This window comes from Cinclus cinclus, chromosome 5 (genome assembly GCF_963662255.1).
Source record: "Cinclus cinclus chromosome 5, bCinCin1.1, whole genome shotgun sequence".
Classification (NCBI taxonomy): domain Eukaryota; kingdom Metazoa; phylum Chordata; class Aves; order Passeriformes; family Cinclidae; genus Cinclus; species Cinclus cinclus.
The window spans coordinates 70,807,490-70,823,653 of NC_085050.1; the positions used below are offsets into that span (position 1 = coordinate 70,807,490).

The 16,164-nt window shown below is 40.9% G+C and overlaps 1 protein-coding gene across 1 annotated transcript in view; it reads right to left on the reverse strand.

Annotated features, from left to right (window-relative positions):
* Positions 1 to 215: 215 nt before the first annotated feature.
* LOC134044688 (bifunctional heparan sulfate N-deacetylase/N-sulfotransferase 3) overlaps positions 216 to 16,164 on the reverse strand; it is a 42,320-nt gene continuing 26,371 nt past the window's right edge. Inside the window, exons 6-13 of the mRNA XM_062494021.1 lie at positions 9,656 to 9,838; positions 8,020 to 8,116; positions 7,066 to 7,189; positions 3,729 to 3,903; positions 3,186 to 3,356; positions 2,076 to 2,185; positions 1,521 to 1,623; positions 216 to 524 (exon numbers count right to left, since the gene is read on the reverse strand). Of these exons, the coding sequence (XP_062350005.1) occupies positions 405 to 524; positions 1,521 to 1,623; positions 2,076 to 2,185; positions 3,186 to 3,356; positions 3,729 to 3,903; positions 7,066 to 7,189; positions 8,020 to 8,116; positions 9,656 to 9,838 (1,083 nt within the window). The 3' untranslated portion in view covers positions 216 to 404. The remainder of the gene's footprint in view (positions 525 to 1,520; positions 1,624 to 2,075; positions 2,186 to 3,185; positions 3,357 to 3,728; positions 3,904 to 7,065; positions 7,190 to 8,019; positions 8,117 to 9,655; positions 9,839 to 16,164) is intronic.

Genomic DNA, 16,164 nt, shown 5'->3' on the forward strand with positions numbered 1-16,164 from the left:
ATCAAATCCTAAGAAAAGCTGCCAGTGGTCCCACAAAGGGCTACAAAACCTACAGGAGACACAATACTTTACAACTGATTATCTAAAAATGTGAGTATTTACCAGGAGATTGGACAGGTCATGTATCTCTGACGTTTATACCAGCTGTAAATAACTTTCACATATGTGCACAGTAGTCCACAAGTCCACAGGCCCAGAGATGTTTGTGAGAAAGATTTGGCCCACCGGAGCTCTAAGGAACACATGTATTTTTACAATCCACATGCCAGCATATGGAGACAATTCCTATCCTTTACACTTTTTTGAAGAGGTATATCATACAAGACCTTCTGGTAGCTGTTGCAAAGTTCAGCTATGACGACTCAAGTGTGGAAGGAGATTTTTCAAAAAGCTCTTTTCCAATGCTATCTCACTTTCTGTAGCTCCTGTCTCAGCCATGATGGCAGAGGTTGTCCCAGTTTGTGGAGGAGTTTTGACAGTTCCACATTGTGATCTCTGTAGTAGCTCGACAGAAAGGCTCTGCACTGATGGATACAAAAGAAGAGGTTTTTATTTAATAAAATGCTGTACTGCAGTTGCTGTGAATATGGGGTCTCGAAGTCGGTTAGAAAACTTTACTTCCTTTATGCAATTTGTATTGTTTTATGCTATCTGCTGCATGCAAGGAGCTGAACTCTGGAAGGTAACTTCAAAGGAAACAAGGGTTGTCCAAAATGAACACCATAGTCAAATCTCAAAGTCTCATCTCTGACCAAAATCCTTCTCACCCAGTGGTTTTGTATCAGTATGACTCCACTGATGTGAAGTTATTTACAATTTAAGTACTGTGATAAAAAGTGCCAGCTTAACTGCCACATTAATTCTTACTGCTGTTCAAACTCTTAAGTTTTTATTTGCAATTTAGGCAGGCTAAATGAAATACCAATGCAAGACAGAATCAACATCAAAGTCACATCTAGAATAGGAGACTGAACTGCCCTCGGGTACAGGCTGCAGCATTTTATCTGACTGAAATTACCCCACCGGAGCATTTGTCTGGGGACGGTATTATAAAACTCATGGAAATAGAACCTAACCTCTCTTAAAACCAGATTATAGGAGTACCTGCATTACTTGTCACAGTCTAACTAGTCTAGGGACCAGACAAATACCCTTAACTGATCATGACTGAGAAGAAACCTGCACGGTGGAACTCTTGCTGCTCAAATCCATCATGTAAAGGGGACAGGACTTCAAGAGCAACATGTTTATTTTTCTAAGGGGCGTCAAGTTTTAGAATTTGTGGGGGGTTTTTGCAGCTGTTGGTTTTTAGCAACTTCATCTTCACATTTGAAATAAAGAACTGAACATCTAGGCAGCCCACAGCCATCCTAAACACTTCCTTTGTAGGGAAAGGTAGCCAAATAATTAACACCTACTTAATTTTGTCTTCTCTCCCTTCTCATGATTTTGCTTGTTCATGTCCCGCATGTACCAAGCGAATCCCTGTACAATGGCAATGAACAGTGAACACAGTTTACCTCAGAATCCATAGGAGGGTATTTTCTGCCTTTGCTCTTTCCAAGACACTTGGTCTTTCCTTCTTCCAAGAGCTGACACCAGAATCCTTTATGTGAATCGAACCTGAAACAAACATTGAGCAGGGTAAAATTTGTTTGTAACCAAATCCAGGAGTTGGAATCCAAGGAGTGGATGTTACATTCCCGACTGATGTAACTGAAATGGTTTTTCAGCTAATGCCAAAAACAAAGACAAATTAATTTTACTTGCTTTCTGTTTCTGTACAGCAGCATTCCATGTTCCACTTAGGTAAGTAAAATTCATTTTGAGCCATTCCAAATTAATATGCAATTCTCACCAAGCACTTGGTCTATCAGAGCTCTATTTCTGAAACAGCCAGGTGGCTCGGTGAATAATTCACAGAAAATTTAACCCCGAGTTTTGCTCTGAACAATTCACCTTACCGACAGCTCAAAGAACTATGAATGGCTCTATTCGGCAGTGAGCTGACTTACAGACTAGCTGGTATTTTAGGAATGTAGGAACATATGAAAATGATGAACTAATTAACTCACGTTAGGGCTTCAGAGTAATTATAATGAGGAGAGACTCCCAGAAACTTCTGTACTTCATCCATTACAGTAGATGGGTCAGTCCTCAGCTGCTGTCCATCAATAATTAGCAACTAAAACAGAGAAAATAAATGGAGGTTTAATTTGAAATTCCTTATGTCAGGCTTGCGACTGAAACTCCCACCTCTGTCCAACTCCTTTATCATACAGAGTACTGCCCCAGGAAACAATAACGGGCCCAGTCTTAATTGTCATGATCATTAATGACCTGGGAGCAGGGTAAATATCATCTTAATTAAATGTGAAATTATACTGCATTGGAACTGTTGTGACAACAGAGAAATAGTGAAAGATCTAGAAAGATAAGAAATATTGTCAGGAAATTGAGAGAGACTGGCCCAGCCAAGAAAAAAACTGCATTAATGGCTACTACTTTTCCAGACAAAACATAATGCTGTCAGGGCTGATTCTTCACTATGGCCGTGGGACATAAAATCTGGCAAAAATCTGCATGACAATGCATATTAATCAACATTCCCAGCTTATGTGTGGAGAAAAGCTAATGAAAACATGAGGAGAATTTCCTATGAGAGTCAGGATATTACAGCATTGTGCATCTCATGAAGAGAGATACAAGGCTGGCTGAAAAAAAGAGTATATGGAGAGTAACAGCAGCTAGATGCATCAGAGCTTCCTTGGCACACACCAGGAAAACAGAAGGTGCACACTCCAGCCAACTTGTCTCAGCTACAAGAGTCCTGGATAAACAGAAGGCTGGGACTGCAGCCAGCCTCCCTCTAACTGTTGGGTGGGGAGCAGTGCCAGACACGCCGCCAATGTCACAAAATTCCATTCCAGAAATAAATCTCCCAAGGAGACACTGATCATGTGATACTGTGTGCCTGGTCTGCTGTTACCACATGATGTTCAGGGCTTAGCATGTGCATCTTTTGAGGCTTGACCTTACACGGGGCCAGAAGGAAGGTAATGATTTGTAGGATATCCCCAAGAGCAGCAGTCAGCAGGCAAGACTTATACAAAGGTAAACTTGTAGGACAGCGTAAATACATATAGGTAAATCTATAGGATGAGGATGTCAAGGGTCCTATTCACCTGGTAAGGTGGGAAGTAAGTGAGCCATCTTTCAATGTGGGTAGCATACCATCCAGGAGCCAGGCATCTCTTCTGGAGAGCTCTGAGCTCAGAAGGGGCTCGAGGGCCAGCTGTGATCACCTGGTAGAAGCTGAATTTCAGAGCTGCGGGGTCTTCGTGGGATCGCTGATGCTGTAAAAGAAGTGACATTGCTGGAACTTCACAGACCACAAAAGCTGGGGAAACAAGCCAAAACTGGTTGCTCTTACAAAAATTTTTTGGCCTATCACTTATTTTGAGCATGAACTAGGTAACTGTGTCTATATACTAATTTCTGTATGTGCTGATTAATTAATTAAGTAATCATTTTTACATGCTTGCATTATAGATAACTTGAAAAAAATGATGACTGGTATTTTAAACCTTAAAATATGACAGATATCTCAGCCCATGGGTGAACACAGATGGTCACTGACTGTATGGATATATCCTGAGAGGATATACAGAGAGGACTCAGGGTGGAAACGTGGCCTGGTGCTGGCCCACGTCGTCCCAAGTGCGTACCTGGTACCAGGAATAGGCGCGGTCGGAGGGGTCGATGAGGATGGTGATGATCTTGGCCTTGGGGATGAGGGAAGCAGCTCTCTTGGGAGCTTCCTCAGAATGGAAATAGTTGGCACTTTTCTCAAAGAGGAAGTCAGTGGTGACATTAGAAGGAGTGGGAAAGAAATCCATGTACCTGGGAAAGCAACATTATCCTCAGAACTACTTAAAAATCACACAAAAGCTGATAAATCTGTTAAGCATACTTTATTCTAGAAGACTCAATTAAAATAAAGCCTAATTGCAAAAAAAGCAAACCAAGGTTTACATTGTATCTTTGATAATATTTTACTTGGTACTAGCTTGCTTCTCACTACATGTAACTAGACATTGCAGCTATTTTTTTAAACTGGCTTAAAATGTTACATTATTTATATATATTAAAATTTGAAAGTTCTCACTTTTTAGTCAGAACAAACTGCTGAAGTCTAAAGTAGAAATTGAGTTTTCCAAATCTGACCTTTCTCTGACACCAATTGAAGCGCAATACTGTAAGAAAAAGCTTCTTAGTACCAGAATTGCTTTCACTGAGAAGAGGCTGTTTATATGGGGAAGATGCACTGAAACAATCCCCCACAGCTTCATCAGGTAAAAGGCTTCTGAGCAGTGACAGAATTCACTTATTTTTCTGTGAGTCACATTTTCGGGGAAAATTGGGTTGTAGTTGTTTCAGGGTTTTTTGTGAGCTTTCCTCATCCACTATGAAGTTGTAGTTAAATTCCTGCAATTACTTTGTCATATAAGGACCTCTCTATCCCTGGCTCTCAGACCACTTCTTGTTATTGCTGGCAAGAACAATAAATAGGAAGTTTTGGCCCTCTTGACTTTTCAGTTAACCTGTATTGAGAAAATAAATGTTATTTAAACAACCTCTTCTGAGGACCATGCTTAAGGACTGAATTTCCTGCAGTGCTCAGACTTCGTTCTATTCATAGAAGCAAACTACTTCCAATACGAATGACGTGCTCTTGTTGGCTTTGAAACTGTAATCACTGAAGTCAATGGACTTTTATTTCTCAGAAGTTCTAGGGCTGATTTGATGAGAATCATGAAGCTGTACCCATTTTTACTCAGAAAATTAGCTATCTGACTGTGTGGGCTCAGAATGCTTTACCAGGAAAGGAGAAGGACAGCTTTAAGAGAGACAAAAGGCACTAAGGCAAATCTGCTCTAGGTCATTGTTGGAGTTATGCTGCTGTACTGAAGTCCTGGAAGTAAAATGATACATACAAGGCAATGAGGACTACAAGCCTTTAATATCAAACATGGCACCACACTGAATTCTGGACACAAAAAAAAAGTGAATTGATTCTCTAAATAACACTGAAAAAACTGTAGAAGTACAGGCTGATGTGCTGTCAGTGAAAAATGGAAAGAGACTGGACCAGGTGTGAGATCAAGAGGTTTTTAAAGTTCAGGGTCAGCATTTCTGCTGGACACACTGAGTCTTGCTCAGTCCCTTATTCACGAGATAATTATTAAATTCCATAAGGGCAAAGCTGAGAAGGCTTTAGAGAAACTTGTCCAAGAAACCTGTAAGAAAGCTTACATAAAGAAACACAGGACTAGTCTGTACAGACTTCTCCATTTGAACAACAAGATCAGTTCTCATCTTGCTCTCTGCAATTTCTATTGGAAGCCTACAATTTACACGCACACCACCTTCAAAATGGCAACACTGAGGTTCTGAGAGCTAGAAGAACCCTCTTGTGATTCTGTAGTTGGCCCTGTCCTAAATCCAAGCTCAGACAAAGACTAAGGGTCAGCTCAGGGATCAAGCCCTACCTCCACAGCTGTTAACAATATTGACCTGACTGCAATTGGTGATTCTTGCAAGAATCCCAGCCAATTAATGGACTAATGAGGAGAGCCCTTGTCTCTAATTACAAAGTGGCAGGCTCACTCCAAGTCACCACTGAAATACACTACTGGACTAGGTTGTTTGAGACACCTGTCTGGCAGGCAGAACGCAAATCTAGGAATTGGGCAACTACACCAACAGGGAGTTCTGAGGATCTGAGACTTAACTGTGGGAACCTGGAAGGGGAGGTGGAACACAGAGTGGGTGCTGTGGTGAGAACCTGTCAAAGGGATGTGCCTGATTTCGACAGGCTGACCACTGTGAGCTTTATGCACCAGTGCCATGTTAAGATGAAGGTAACCCAACGTGTGTGTGGCAGCCAAACTGTACCTTAGGGAAGTGGCAAAGACAGGAGCAAAGAGAGAAGCAGCACAGTAGTTTTGCAGCAACATGAAAACATGGATTTTGTGGAAGAACAGGCTGCTCCATGAGCGTGGGGCTGCTGTGCCTCGCCTGCACATCCTCCCCACTGACTGCAAAGCCTCAGCAGCGATTTCCCAGGTCCAGTCACTCACCCAGCACCTCTCCACTGGCACAAGTTGCTGGCTCACCACCCTCCCAGTGAGAACGTGCTGCAGCAATTACAGCTCTGGGAAAACAAGTGGCTTGCCAACAAATTGGATCTGATGTGTCTGCACTGAGACCACAGAACAGCGTTCACCCTGTTAATTTTACGGATGAATACAAAGTCAAAGGCAATAAAAGTCTTCTCCCTTAAACTGGGGGCAAGATAAAGAAACAGGACAAGAAATCAATAATCCTTCACTGGTGCTCCCCAGCCACTACAGCATGTCACCAGCTTTCCTGCTGCAGTGCTTTACAGTGCAGCACTTTGGGAAAGCAGAGGAATGAGGAGTGACCTTCAGGTGTGGCTGTGCCTGAAGGGAGCCACAGTGAACATGGCACAGGGACACAGGCTGTCTCAGCACCACTTAGGGACCCACAGAGACACATTCTCCTAATTACCTGATCTTTAAACAACATTTTGAGAGGCTTTCCCTGCCCCCATTTTTTTATTTTTTTACATTAGCGCTACTGCTATATCCTATTTAAAGGAAGAAATGTCTCTTCCTGATACTATCTCTCTCTTAAGAAACAAGGTTTCCAGCAGGAACATAAAACTTTGCTGTCCATATATCCAACTAACAACCATTACAGTCCCACTTGCAAAGGCACGTGTAACAAGAAATACACATTTTGTTCCTGTTCTGCACACTGAGATCTGGATATTTACAAGAAAGCCTCCAAAAGTTAGTGCATTTAAGATATTCTGTAAGATCGTTATTCACTTGTATTTATTTCTCATTTCAGAAGGACACTGAAGGTTATTTCTTATCTCACTTTACATATGCACAGTTACCATTACCAACAATAATGTCATTTCTCTATTGTTCACAATATATAAACTTTTATATTTATACTAATAACCCATCTTACCAATCAATCCCCCTGTGGTAGTTATTTCTATTAAAGAACTGTACCTCCTCAAAGGTTTTTGGGCTGGGGGAGTTACTAATGATGGAAGGATGCATGATCAGGAACAAATACAAGGCTGTAGTACCTGCAAATAGGATAAAAGGCCAAGATTTAAAATAAAAATACTCACACATGCACATTACTTTTGGGGGGGAATCATAGTTACAGATGAGACTAAGTCAGCTTTACTCCATTTCATTTCACTGAGGGGATGTTGACCTAAGATCCTGTGCTTTCTGAGCTTTTAGAATCAGGACATTCAAAGAACTGTGAATCGTTAATACAGACACTGGAGTGCCAGTGTTGAAATCTGTTTTTCCTACTGTAAATAGCTGTGTTTTAAAAATAATGATTTACATATACGAGACTGGCACAAAAATAATTTAAAAATCTTGCACTCAGTAGCTACAGGAGATTGGTGAAGATGAAAGGCAGCTTACATGCAATTTTCTAATTACAGAGAAGAAAAATAACCATTGAGTCAATTTATAAACTACTGCAATCTCGTAATTAAAACTGCCCATTAGGAACTTCTTGACTTGAAAAAAATGCCACGAAATAACAAGATTCTATAAACAAGACACATGCAAAACAAGAACTTGCAATTCAGAATCCAACCCATTTCAAATATGTCTCTGTCCTGTCCTTCCCTTCTTCCACTTTGACAAGAACTTGTCTGTCTTGTTCACCTCTTTATCAGAGTTTACTCATTCTGACGTGAGGCCCCAAAAAACTGTCACACACCTGAACCCTGCATTTTCCACGTGTGCTGACTGCTGTTGTCACTTACATTCTTAAGCTACCTTTGCATGGCATCTGAAAATAAAAACATGCCATTGGGTGATCGAGATCTCTGCTCAGCAGCCTGAGTCAACAGTGATTATTCAATCTTGTTGGAATAAAAGGAAATCTCACCGGTTTTCTGGGGTCCTACAACCAAGAATTTTGGTAATCTATCACAGGTTTTTTCCTTAGACCAGATATCTCTGTGCCGTTTGTCATCACAGGGGTTCTAAAACACAGAAGAACACTCAGAATTTCATTGGCAATCACATTCGGAAAGGTTCTTAGATTACCCTTATATATACAAGTTACCTATTTTTCACCCATGTACAAATATTCTTACCAGAAAGTATTACTACTTCCCCTTATGACTGATAAACAATGCATTCCAGAAGTATTCCAGTGATTCAGAATGGTATGTCCAATGCAACCAGGTCAGAACCTGATTCTCTGAAGTGTCTGGAATTTTTTTTAAGGAGAAGGATGTTGAAGGAATATATCCTACACACATATAGTTGCCCCATTCCTGTAACAGCTACCACACTACATATGCTGCATTTTAAAACTAAAAGAGTAAGTCAATTATTATTTAAGACTTTCTATTTACAAATACGTATTCTGATCTTCCAATTCAAACCAGTAACTATCATTAATCTTCCATTTTTGCTGCTTCACAATTCAATCAGTTTAAATTTGTTCTGGAAATGCTACTCACAAACAATTTTTGACACCGTTGTTTGGCAATACTGCACTGAGATGAAGAGAATTATCTCCATGTACCCCTCTGAGGCTTAAGAATATATACCTGTATTCAAAATCACATCAACTATAGACAAAATGCACCGCATACAGTATGTCTTAGTCACTGTAACTTAAGAATGTCTTTTCTAAGTAATTGTAATTTCTCAAGCAACTTGGCTACAGGCTAATTTCCATTTTTAAAATGATTCTCTCTTAGTAGTATGCAAAATCCTCGACATTTCCCCCTCTAGTTCAGTGTTTCATTCAAAACCAGCATGAATTTCAAGAAGCATATTTAAGTACAAATTTGCAATCTCAGACCCCAAGTTGGCAATTCAACATCCAAGGCTGGAAAATATTTTAGTAAGCAAGCTTAAATACATTTTTATGTTTGATTCAGTAAAGTTTGCTCCTTAGAGTATTTCTACCAAGCCACCCTAATAAGATTTTATTTGGGTTAATATTATCACTGTCACAACTCGGGTATCTACAGTTTGTTGGCAGACTTCTTCCTTGGGCAGCTCCCAGCCTACTGTGAATAACTTTGGACCTACCTCATCTACTTCCACTTGGCTATTTAGAATACCCATGGTCTTAGAGCTCTTTGCTCATTTTGGATGCCCTCTTCTGCTTACACACTTGGAGAAAAACTCTTTTTTTAACTGCTAAAAGACACATATAGATCTACCTGTCAAATGCTTTATTCCTGCTAGTTCCAAAAGGGGAAGAGAAATACCACAACACGCACTTGCCTGCCCTTCCCCACACTTTAAAGGACAAATGAAGTCACAATTAAAAAAATAAAGATAATTTAGATACACATCTTAATGCATATTAATTTCACAGCCTTTTACAAGTGCCAGGGAACACTATCACATCCTGAAGCTTCAGCTGGCTGTTTTATGGAACCAACTTAAAGATTTAACTGCTTTTCTCTATAACAAACTGAAACAAAGAGTTTAAAAAAAAAAAAACAAAAAACCAACAAACACCAAGACAATTTTTTCCTGATGTCTTGCTCCTTCACCTGCCAGAGAGGGTCCTTCTGCTCAGGGAATAGCTCAAAATACTTGTGAGCCAGCTGGACTGGGGGAAGGGTTTGCAGTTTCAGGTTTGTCCAGGTATGAACGAAGTTGGCCAAATTCACAAAGGTGTACAAGCCCAGGCGGTCGTTCCCGTAATTGGACAAGTGTGTCATGAAGATGCTGATCTGTGGGAGACAAAATGAAGAGCACACCTCGAGTCCTTGCATCACTAGATGGCAGTGCAACCCCAGGTAATGTAAATTCATTTGCATTTTACTCTCAGTCGGAGCAGCAAGCCTTGGATCACCCTCACGCAGCCCTCACTACCCTGGCCCCTCACTGAATTAAATCCTTTTGCTCAAATGGACTCAACGCAATCAATGAGGAGAACGCTGGAACAGGTCCCATGGGCTCTGTGAGCTGCAGGATGTGCAAAGCTACCCTGGGGTTGGGCAACACCGACAGCACCTTTATGTGCATTTCCTTCATAGGATACAGCAAAAACAATGCCCACTGCTTTACTTAAACAGGAATACAAATGCAATGTAAAAAACATGGAAGAGGAAAGAAGCCACACACTAGGGAAGCAGCTGAACTCTACTGCTGTGACTTTAATCTCGTGGCTGCAGATCTAAGTTTTATAAATAAGCAGTTCATCTCCTCTACAAAGGTATTTTGCAAACACTGGCCTGACACACGAAATAGACAAAACCAATCTGAAACGTGAGTACTTTGAAGTACCTGGGAAAGGAATAGTCCCAAACAAAAACCAGCCCAAGTTTTAAGGTTGCTGGTATTTTAACTCTTCCAGTATCACACTAGGAAGGTGATTCCCAGCACCCTCTCCCAACTCCAGCCCTCGCTCCAAGGGCACTTCTGCACTCCCAGCAGAAGCAATGCTTGTGTCAAGGTTTCTCACAGGAAGGGCATTTTGGATACACCTCAGCTGAGCTGATGGGCAGTGCAGGAATACACAGACTGCAAGGATGGGCTCTCAAGGACTGAGGAAGGGCTGCAGACAGAACCCTGTTTTCTACAGTGATCCCTTTCCAAGGGAATTCTTCACTGATGCCACAGTCTGTTCTCACACTGCAATCTGCGAACCCTCGCCTCTCCACCAGTGATTTCTTTCTTGAAGATCTTTCTAAAGAGCTCCCCCAAGATAAACTCTCCAGACAAATTTCCATTAAAAAATTAGAAACATGACTCTTTTCATAAATAAATCTGCTGATGCCATGAATGAGCCATTTCTATTTAAAGTAAGACACGATGTAAGCCTCTTTAAAAAAAGAAAAGTTTATCACAGTCATAATTCTGAAATTAGTTAAGGAACTGCAGTTGCATCTTTTGTAAAGGAATTCCAATCCTGAGCTTAAAGAAAGAAAAAGAAAGGAATGAAAAGCTGCTATTTAGAGTAAAATCAGAAGATACACACAGCTAAATCTGAGGAGATGATCCTTCTTTGTGGGTAGGACTGAGAATGTAAACCCTTTCCCTTTAGGCACCAAATGTACAACCTTTTCAAATTTCCTTTTTTATTTCAGTTCTCAAAGCAGGAACAGAGCAGCCACAGGACTATGTTGTTCTCACTAAAGTCACAATCAGCAGGTCTCCATAGAAAAGGTTAACTTGCTTTCCTGACAGCCCCTTTCTTTCCTACACATGGACTGACCTCTGACATTTTTCATGTCAATTCACCTCCTGGCAACTCCTCACCTGCCAACAGCTACTGCACTGCCATCAAAGAAAAAGCAAGAGATGTTGAAAAGACTGCTACTTCAGGGAAAATATAATTGTTCTTTCCCTGAAGAGAATATCACTGTAATTTTAAGAATGTCGGTACAGGCTGAGAAATTGACTGGCATATCATCATAAATAATTTCCAGCATATAAAACTGTGTCAGCGAAGGGGAAAAATTACCAGAGACCTAAGCTCCCATTTTAGTTTTATTTTTGAAGTCAAATACTTTATGGTTAATTGTTTACAACACCAAGATGATCAAATGCTGTTTGAAAACTTAAATGGCTGAGTCTTGTACAGAAATCCATACTTAGCCAAGCAGATACATGACTTGACACTGCAGAAAAAGACTTTTCTAGATGGCATCATAAATATCACAGATTGGCTGAAAAGGATGGTGGATCACTCCCCTTCCCTGTGCAGAAGGATGGGAACACACATCAATCCCCTTCCACCTGCAGGTGGTGCCATTTCACACCAGGACCTAAACATAATGATTATTTTTTCCCCTTCCATACTGGGTTTATGATGCTTTGATTTGCTCTATGATACCACGTCCTGAGTCATTCCAACAAGTTCTAATTAACAAGACTCATTATTCTTTCTCTGCAACTAATAGCATGCTATGCTTCTAAAGATTTACTCTCTTGGAACCACCTATCAAGGAACTCTAAAAGGAATCCTTTGGGGCCATGTCCCAAAGATAGACTTAGTAAATAGCACTGTTTGTTCAATAATCTTCCTCTGGCAAACGCTGTAAAATACAAACACAGCTTCATATACTTCTTCATTCATCCTTCAATAGGGAAGCACTTGTGAATAGAGTGATATTTACTGTAACAAGCATTTTAACCTCCTTTTCAGATAAAAAGACCTTATTTGATTTTATGATTTCCAGCATTCTTCTCAAATAATTTCTTTCAGGCATCTCAGCATTTTCTTTATTTCAGTACAGAAGCATCACCCTTTTCTAGCAGTTCCTCATAAACAAGCTATCATCTTGGTTGCACTTCAATGCACACCCTCCACGGGATTTAATATCCTTCACTGAAGGATACTGAGGGAACTGAAATGGAATGCAGGCCATTTTTAAAATGATGGTTTGGGACTAAATCTGGCCTCTGGGCAGAAGCTCCTTTCCTGCTCTCACACATTTTCAAATCACAACTGCAAAGGTGCTCTCCCCTGTGCTCTGCCTCCTCCTTCCAGCTTCTCCTCAGCATTTTCTCCTTCCCCAGAGTGAAAGGACAGAAGTCTAAGTTATACTTGCTCTCCTTCCCTAGTCCTGGCTTTACCTGGGATTCTGACTGGTACTGCAGAAATGTAGGGAAATGAGAACAAGCACTCAGGAGAAAGAGCTTTTATCTTTTTGAGTGCTCATTCTATGCTGCATTTTTCCTTACTACAACATTTCCCAATTAGAGGCAATAGCTTCTAGGTGAAAAAAACAGAGTTGAGACCAAGAAGGAGCTGTTGATATTAAATCATGTCTCAGGAAAAGATGAACCAGCATGATCTAATTTATGTATTAAGAACAGAGAGATGCTTGACAAACAACTTACGTAGAATGAAACAATGCAACAAGTTAGCCAGCTTCCAGTGATGGATGTTAACTGGCTGGGTATTAAAAAAAATACTGATCACTATACAAAATCAACATTATTAGGATGCTGCACCTATTGAAATTATACAACAAGGACACAAATCCAACTTCACACAAATCAAACTTCTTGAGTCTTGGTAACAGCTGCTGTTTCCTGACAAAACAGAGGTGCCTGCCTCCCAAAGGAATGATAACAGCATTCCCAAGAGTGACTAGCCCTTCCTAGGGCTCCTGGCTTCTTCCCCTGGAGTCAAGGGGTCTCTCTTAGGTGCCAGGATCAGACCCCAGAGCAGAGAGAAGACTCTTTTTTCAGACACCTACTGCAGCAGCACGGGAAGTGGAGGGAAGTCTGAGACTTGGAGGACACTGATAATCTTGAAGAATTTAATTATTTTGGCATTTCAAATCTAGAACTAGAAGAGCTGGTATAAGAAAAAACAGGTAACAAACACTTATTACATACCGGGCACATATTTCTTTACCATATATATGTGTGTATATATATATTGCAGGCAATCCCAACTTGAATAAACTCCTGCTAATAAACCAGTCATCAAGGTACTTTAATGACAGGGACTGTGTCACACTCCCTCCCATCTGTGCCAACAACATGGCAAAGCAGTACTGAGGCCGCCCAGCTCAACGAAGTTACACACAGCCCTTCAAAATGAAGTTAAATTATGATTGACAATTAATTCTGTGGTCTAGGCCAGGCACTAGCAGCAGATGCATTACCAATTTGGAATATAGCTGATATTTCAGCTACTGAGCACATGTTTAAAGGCCACGAGAGTACATCCAACTCTCCGAACACCTATACTCCAACTAATTCGGTATTGTGCATATTCTGTCTGCAGTTCTGCTATTGTTTCCAAGTTAGCCCAAATAGTTTCATTTCAGGTATTCAGAGACTCAGTAACAGCAGCTTTTGCTCCATTAGACTACCAAAGCAATGGAATAACAAATGAGAGCAGAGTCTATCTAGAATATGTGTTTTATTTAAGAGCTGAAAGACAGTCCTTTCAGACCTGGATGACTGCAGAAAAGCTGTGCTCAATTCCACTACAGAGATTCCAGCTTGCAACTCCCCTTTTCAGCCCTGATGTTGTCCTGCTGCTTTCACAGCTGCCACGGAGCTGTCCACTCACAGACTGCCATGGAGTGGAATTCCATTTGCACGGGGTGTCTCCACCACAGTATGATGGAGCCAGGGCAGGGTTATGAGCTCAAACAAAATCGTGTCTTTGATGTAGTTGTGAATTGCTCATCTGACAGTCGGGAACCCCAAGCTGATTTTCTGCTGCTGCTCACTGCTCATTCCCCTTGTGACTCAGTAGTGGTAGAACTGTTCAGAAGACTTCACTGTAAACCACTGGCACAAAGCTTTCCAATCAAGAATCATAGAAGAGTCAAGATTTCTTCTGACTGCCACAGTTTCGATGCACATCCTGCTCACTGTTGCAAGGAATCAACTCTAAAGAGACAGCCATTCCTGTCTGTTCCACAGCCTCTCCACACTGCCTGCTCACTTAGCCATTTTTTGGTGTTTTTTCTCCCTATTCCACAGACAGAATAGCAGATTCTGTGTGGCTTTCAAAGGTGGGTTTTGAACAACAGATAGGAAGGCAAAGAACACTTGTGTTGTGCAGTCAGTCAAAACACTCAGCCAAACTGATTTTCCCCCCTGCCTCAACTGATGGCAACTATTGCTGGAATTAAGGGCTTGAGAGGACAGAGAACAGATGAAACTGATGCCTTTCCCACCCATTACGTGGGACAAGTCTGTCAAATTGAACCACCTTTGCTGCTTCTCACACTCAGTACAGTTAAACATGAGACTGTGCCGAACAAGATGGACACAAAGGGAAGATCTGAGTCTGAATGTCTTTGATTTTGATTTTCTTCTGTAGTGTCAGTACAGGGTCACATTAAGATACAGCAAATTCTGCTGATGCTCATACAAATCCTCTCATTTTCAGTACTAAAGGAGATAATTTCTCCCTTGCTGCAAGTCAATTAGCTTAATAACAGCTCTGCTCACTGCAACTGGGGAGAGGTAAAAATTAGAAGAAAATAATACTTAGAACTGAACACACACAAAGATTACAATTATTTTAAGATCAATCGAAGTGCCTAAAGCATTAACAGCCTTTCCTCTTCATCAGCACTGCTATAGCCATGTCAAGAGCACACAGCTGGCTACACATTAGTTCCATTGTTGGGCTGTCAACCAACTGAAGGCTTTCAACAGATTCCTCTCCACAGGGCATTTTCCCTTTACTTTCCATCTGCAGACACATAGTATTTTGCAAGGCAGTGCATGTAAGTGCACATAATGCAATTATTGCGTTCTGTTTGTTTTTCTTGGGGGTAGAAAAGGTATATTATGAACTGTTGATTACCCTGAAACATTCATCTCCTAGGACAGAAAAGCTCCAGATTTCTATCTTCTAGAGTTCTAAGGATTTGAGAAGCAATGATACAGTTGATGGCAGTGCCTATACTCATCTCTTCATCATAAATAGCTCAAAAACTAATGGCCCACTTCCTTCAAAGGACAGATTTAGCCAACTGGCACAATTACGTTTCTAAGAAACATTGAACAGGAATTTGTTTTACTCATCTCAAAATTTCACTGGATATTGCAGAGAGAGATGAATCTGAAGTCATGGAAGATTCTAACAAGTTCATCAGGAACAATACTTGCTGAAATGCTTTAAAATCAGTACAGTGGTACGAAAACCAGTAACCATGTGAGACTAAACCAGAGATGTGTCTGACTGGATAAGATACTCATCACTACACACTTCTGCAATGCAGATTTTCCTTGTGGCCTTGCCCCAGAATTCCCTAGCTAAATCAGTGCAAGTCCCTCAACCCCCCGTAAGTCAATTATTCAAGTGATAATGTTGGAGAAATAATGCCAGTATACCAATAATACAGGCTGCTGAAGCTTGCTTTTTCTCTTCCTGTGAAACCTTTTGTGCAAGATCCTGATACAGCACGATCTCGCCCAAGGGCCGCTGCAGTCAGCAAGATCTTTAACAGGAGACAGACACATAAAAAATTACTTGAGAAGTGGGTAAACAGTGTTCTCTTACTGCTTCAGAATTCACAGGAACAGCGCTCAGGATCACTTTCCAGCCACCAGCACAGGGGCACCAATG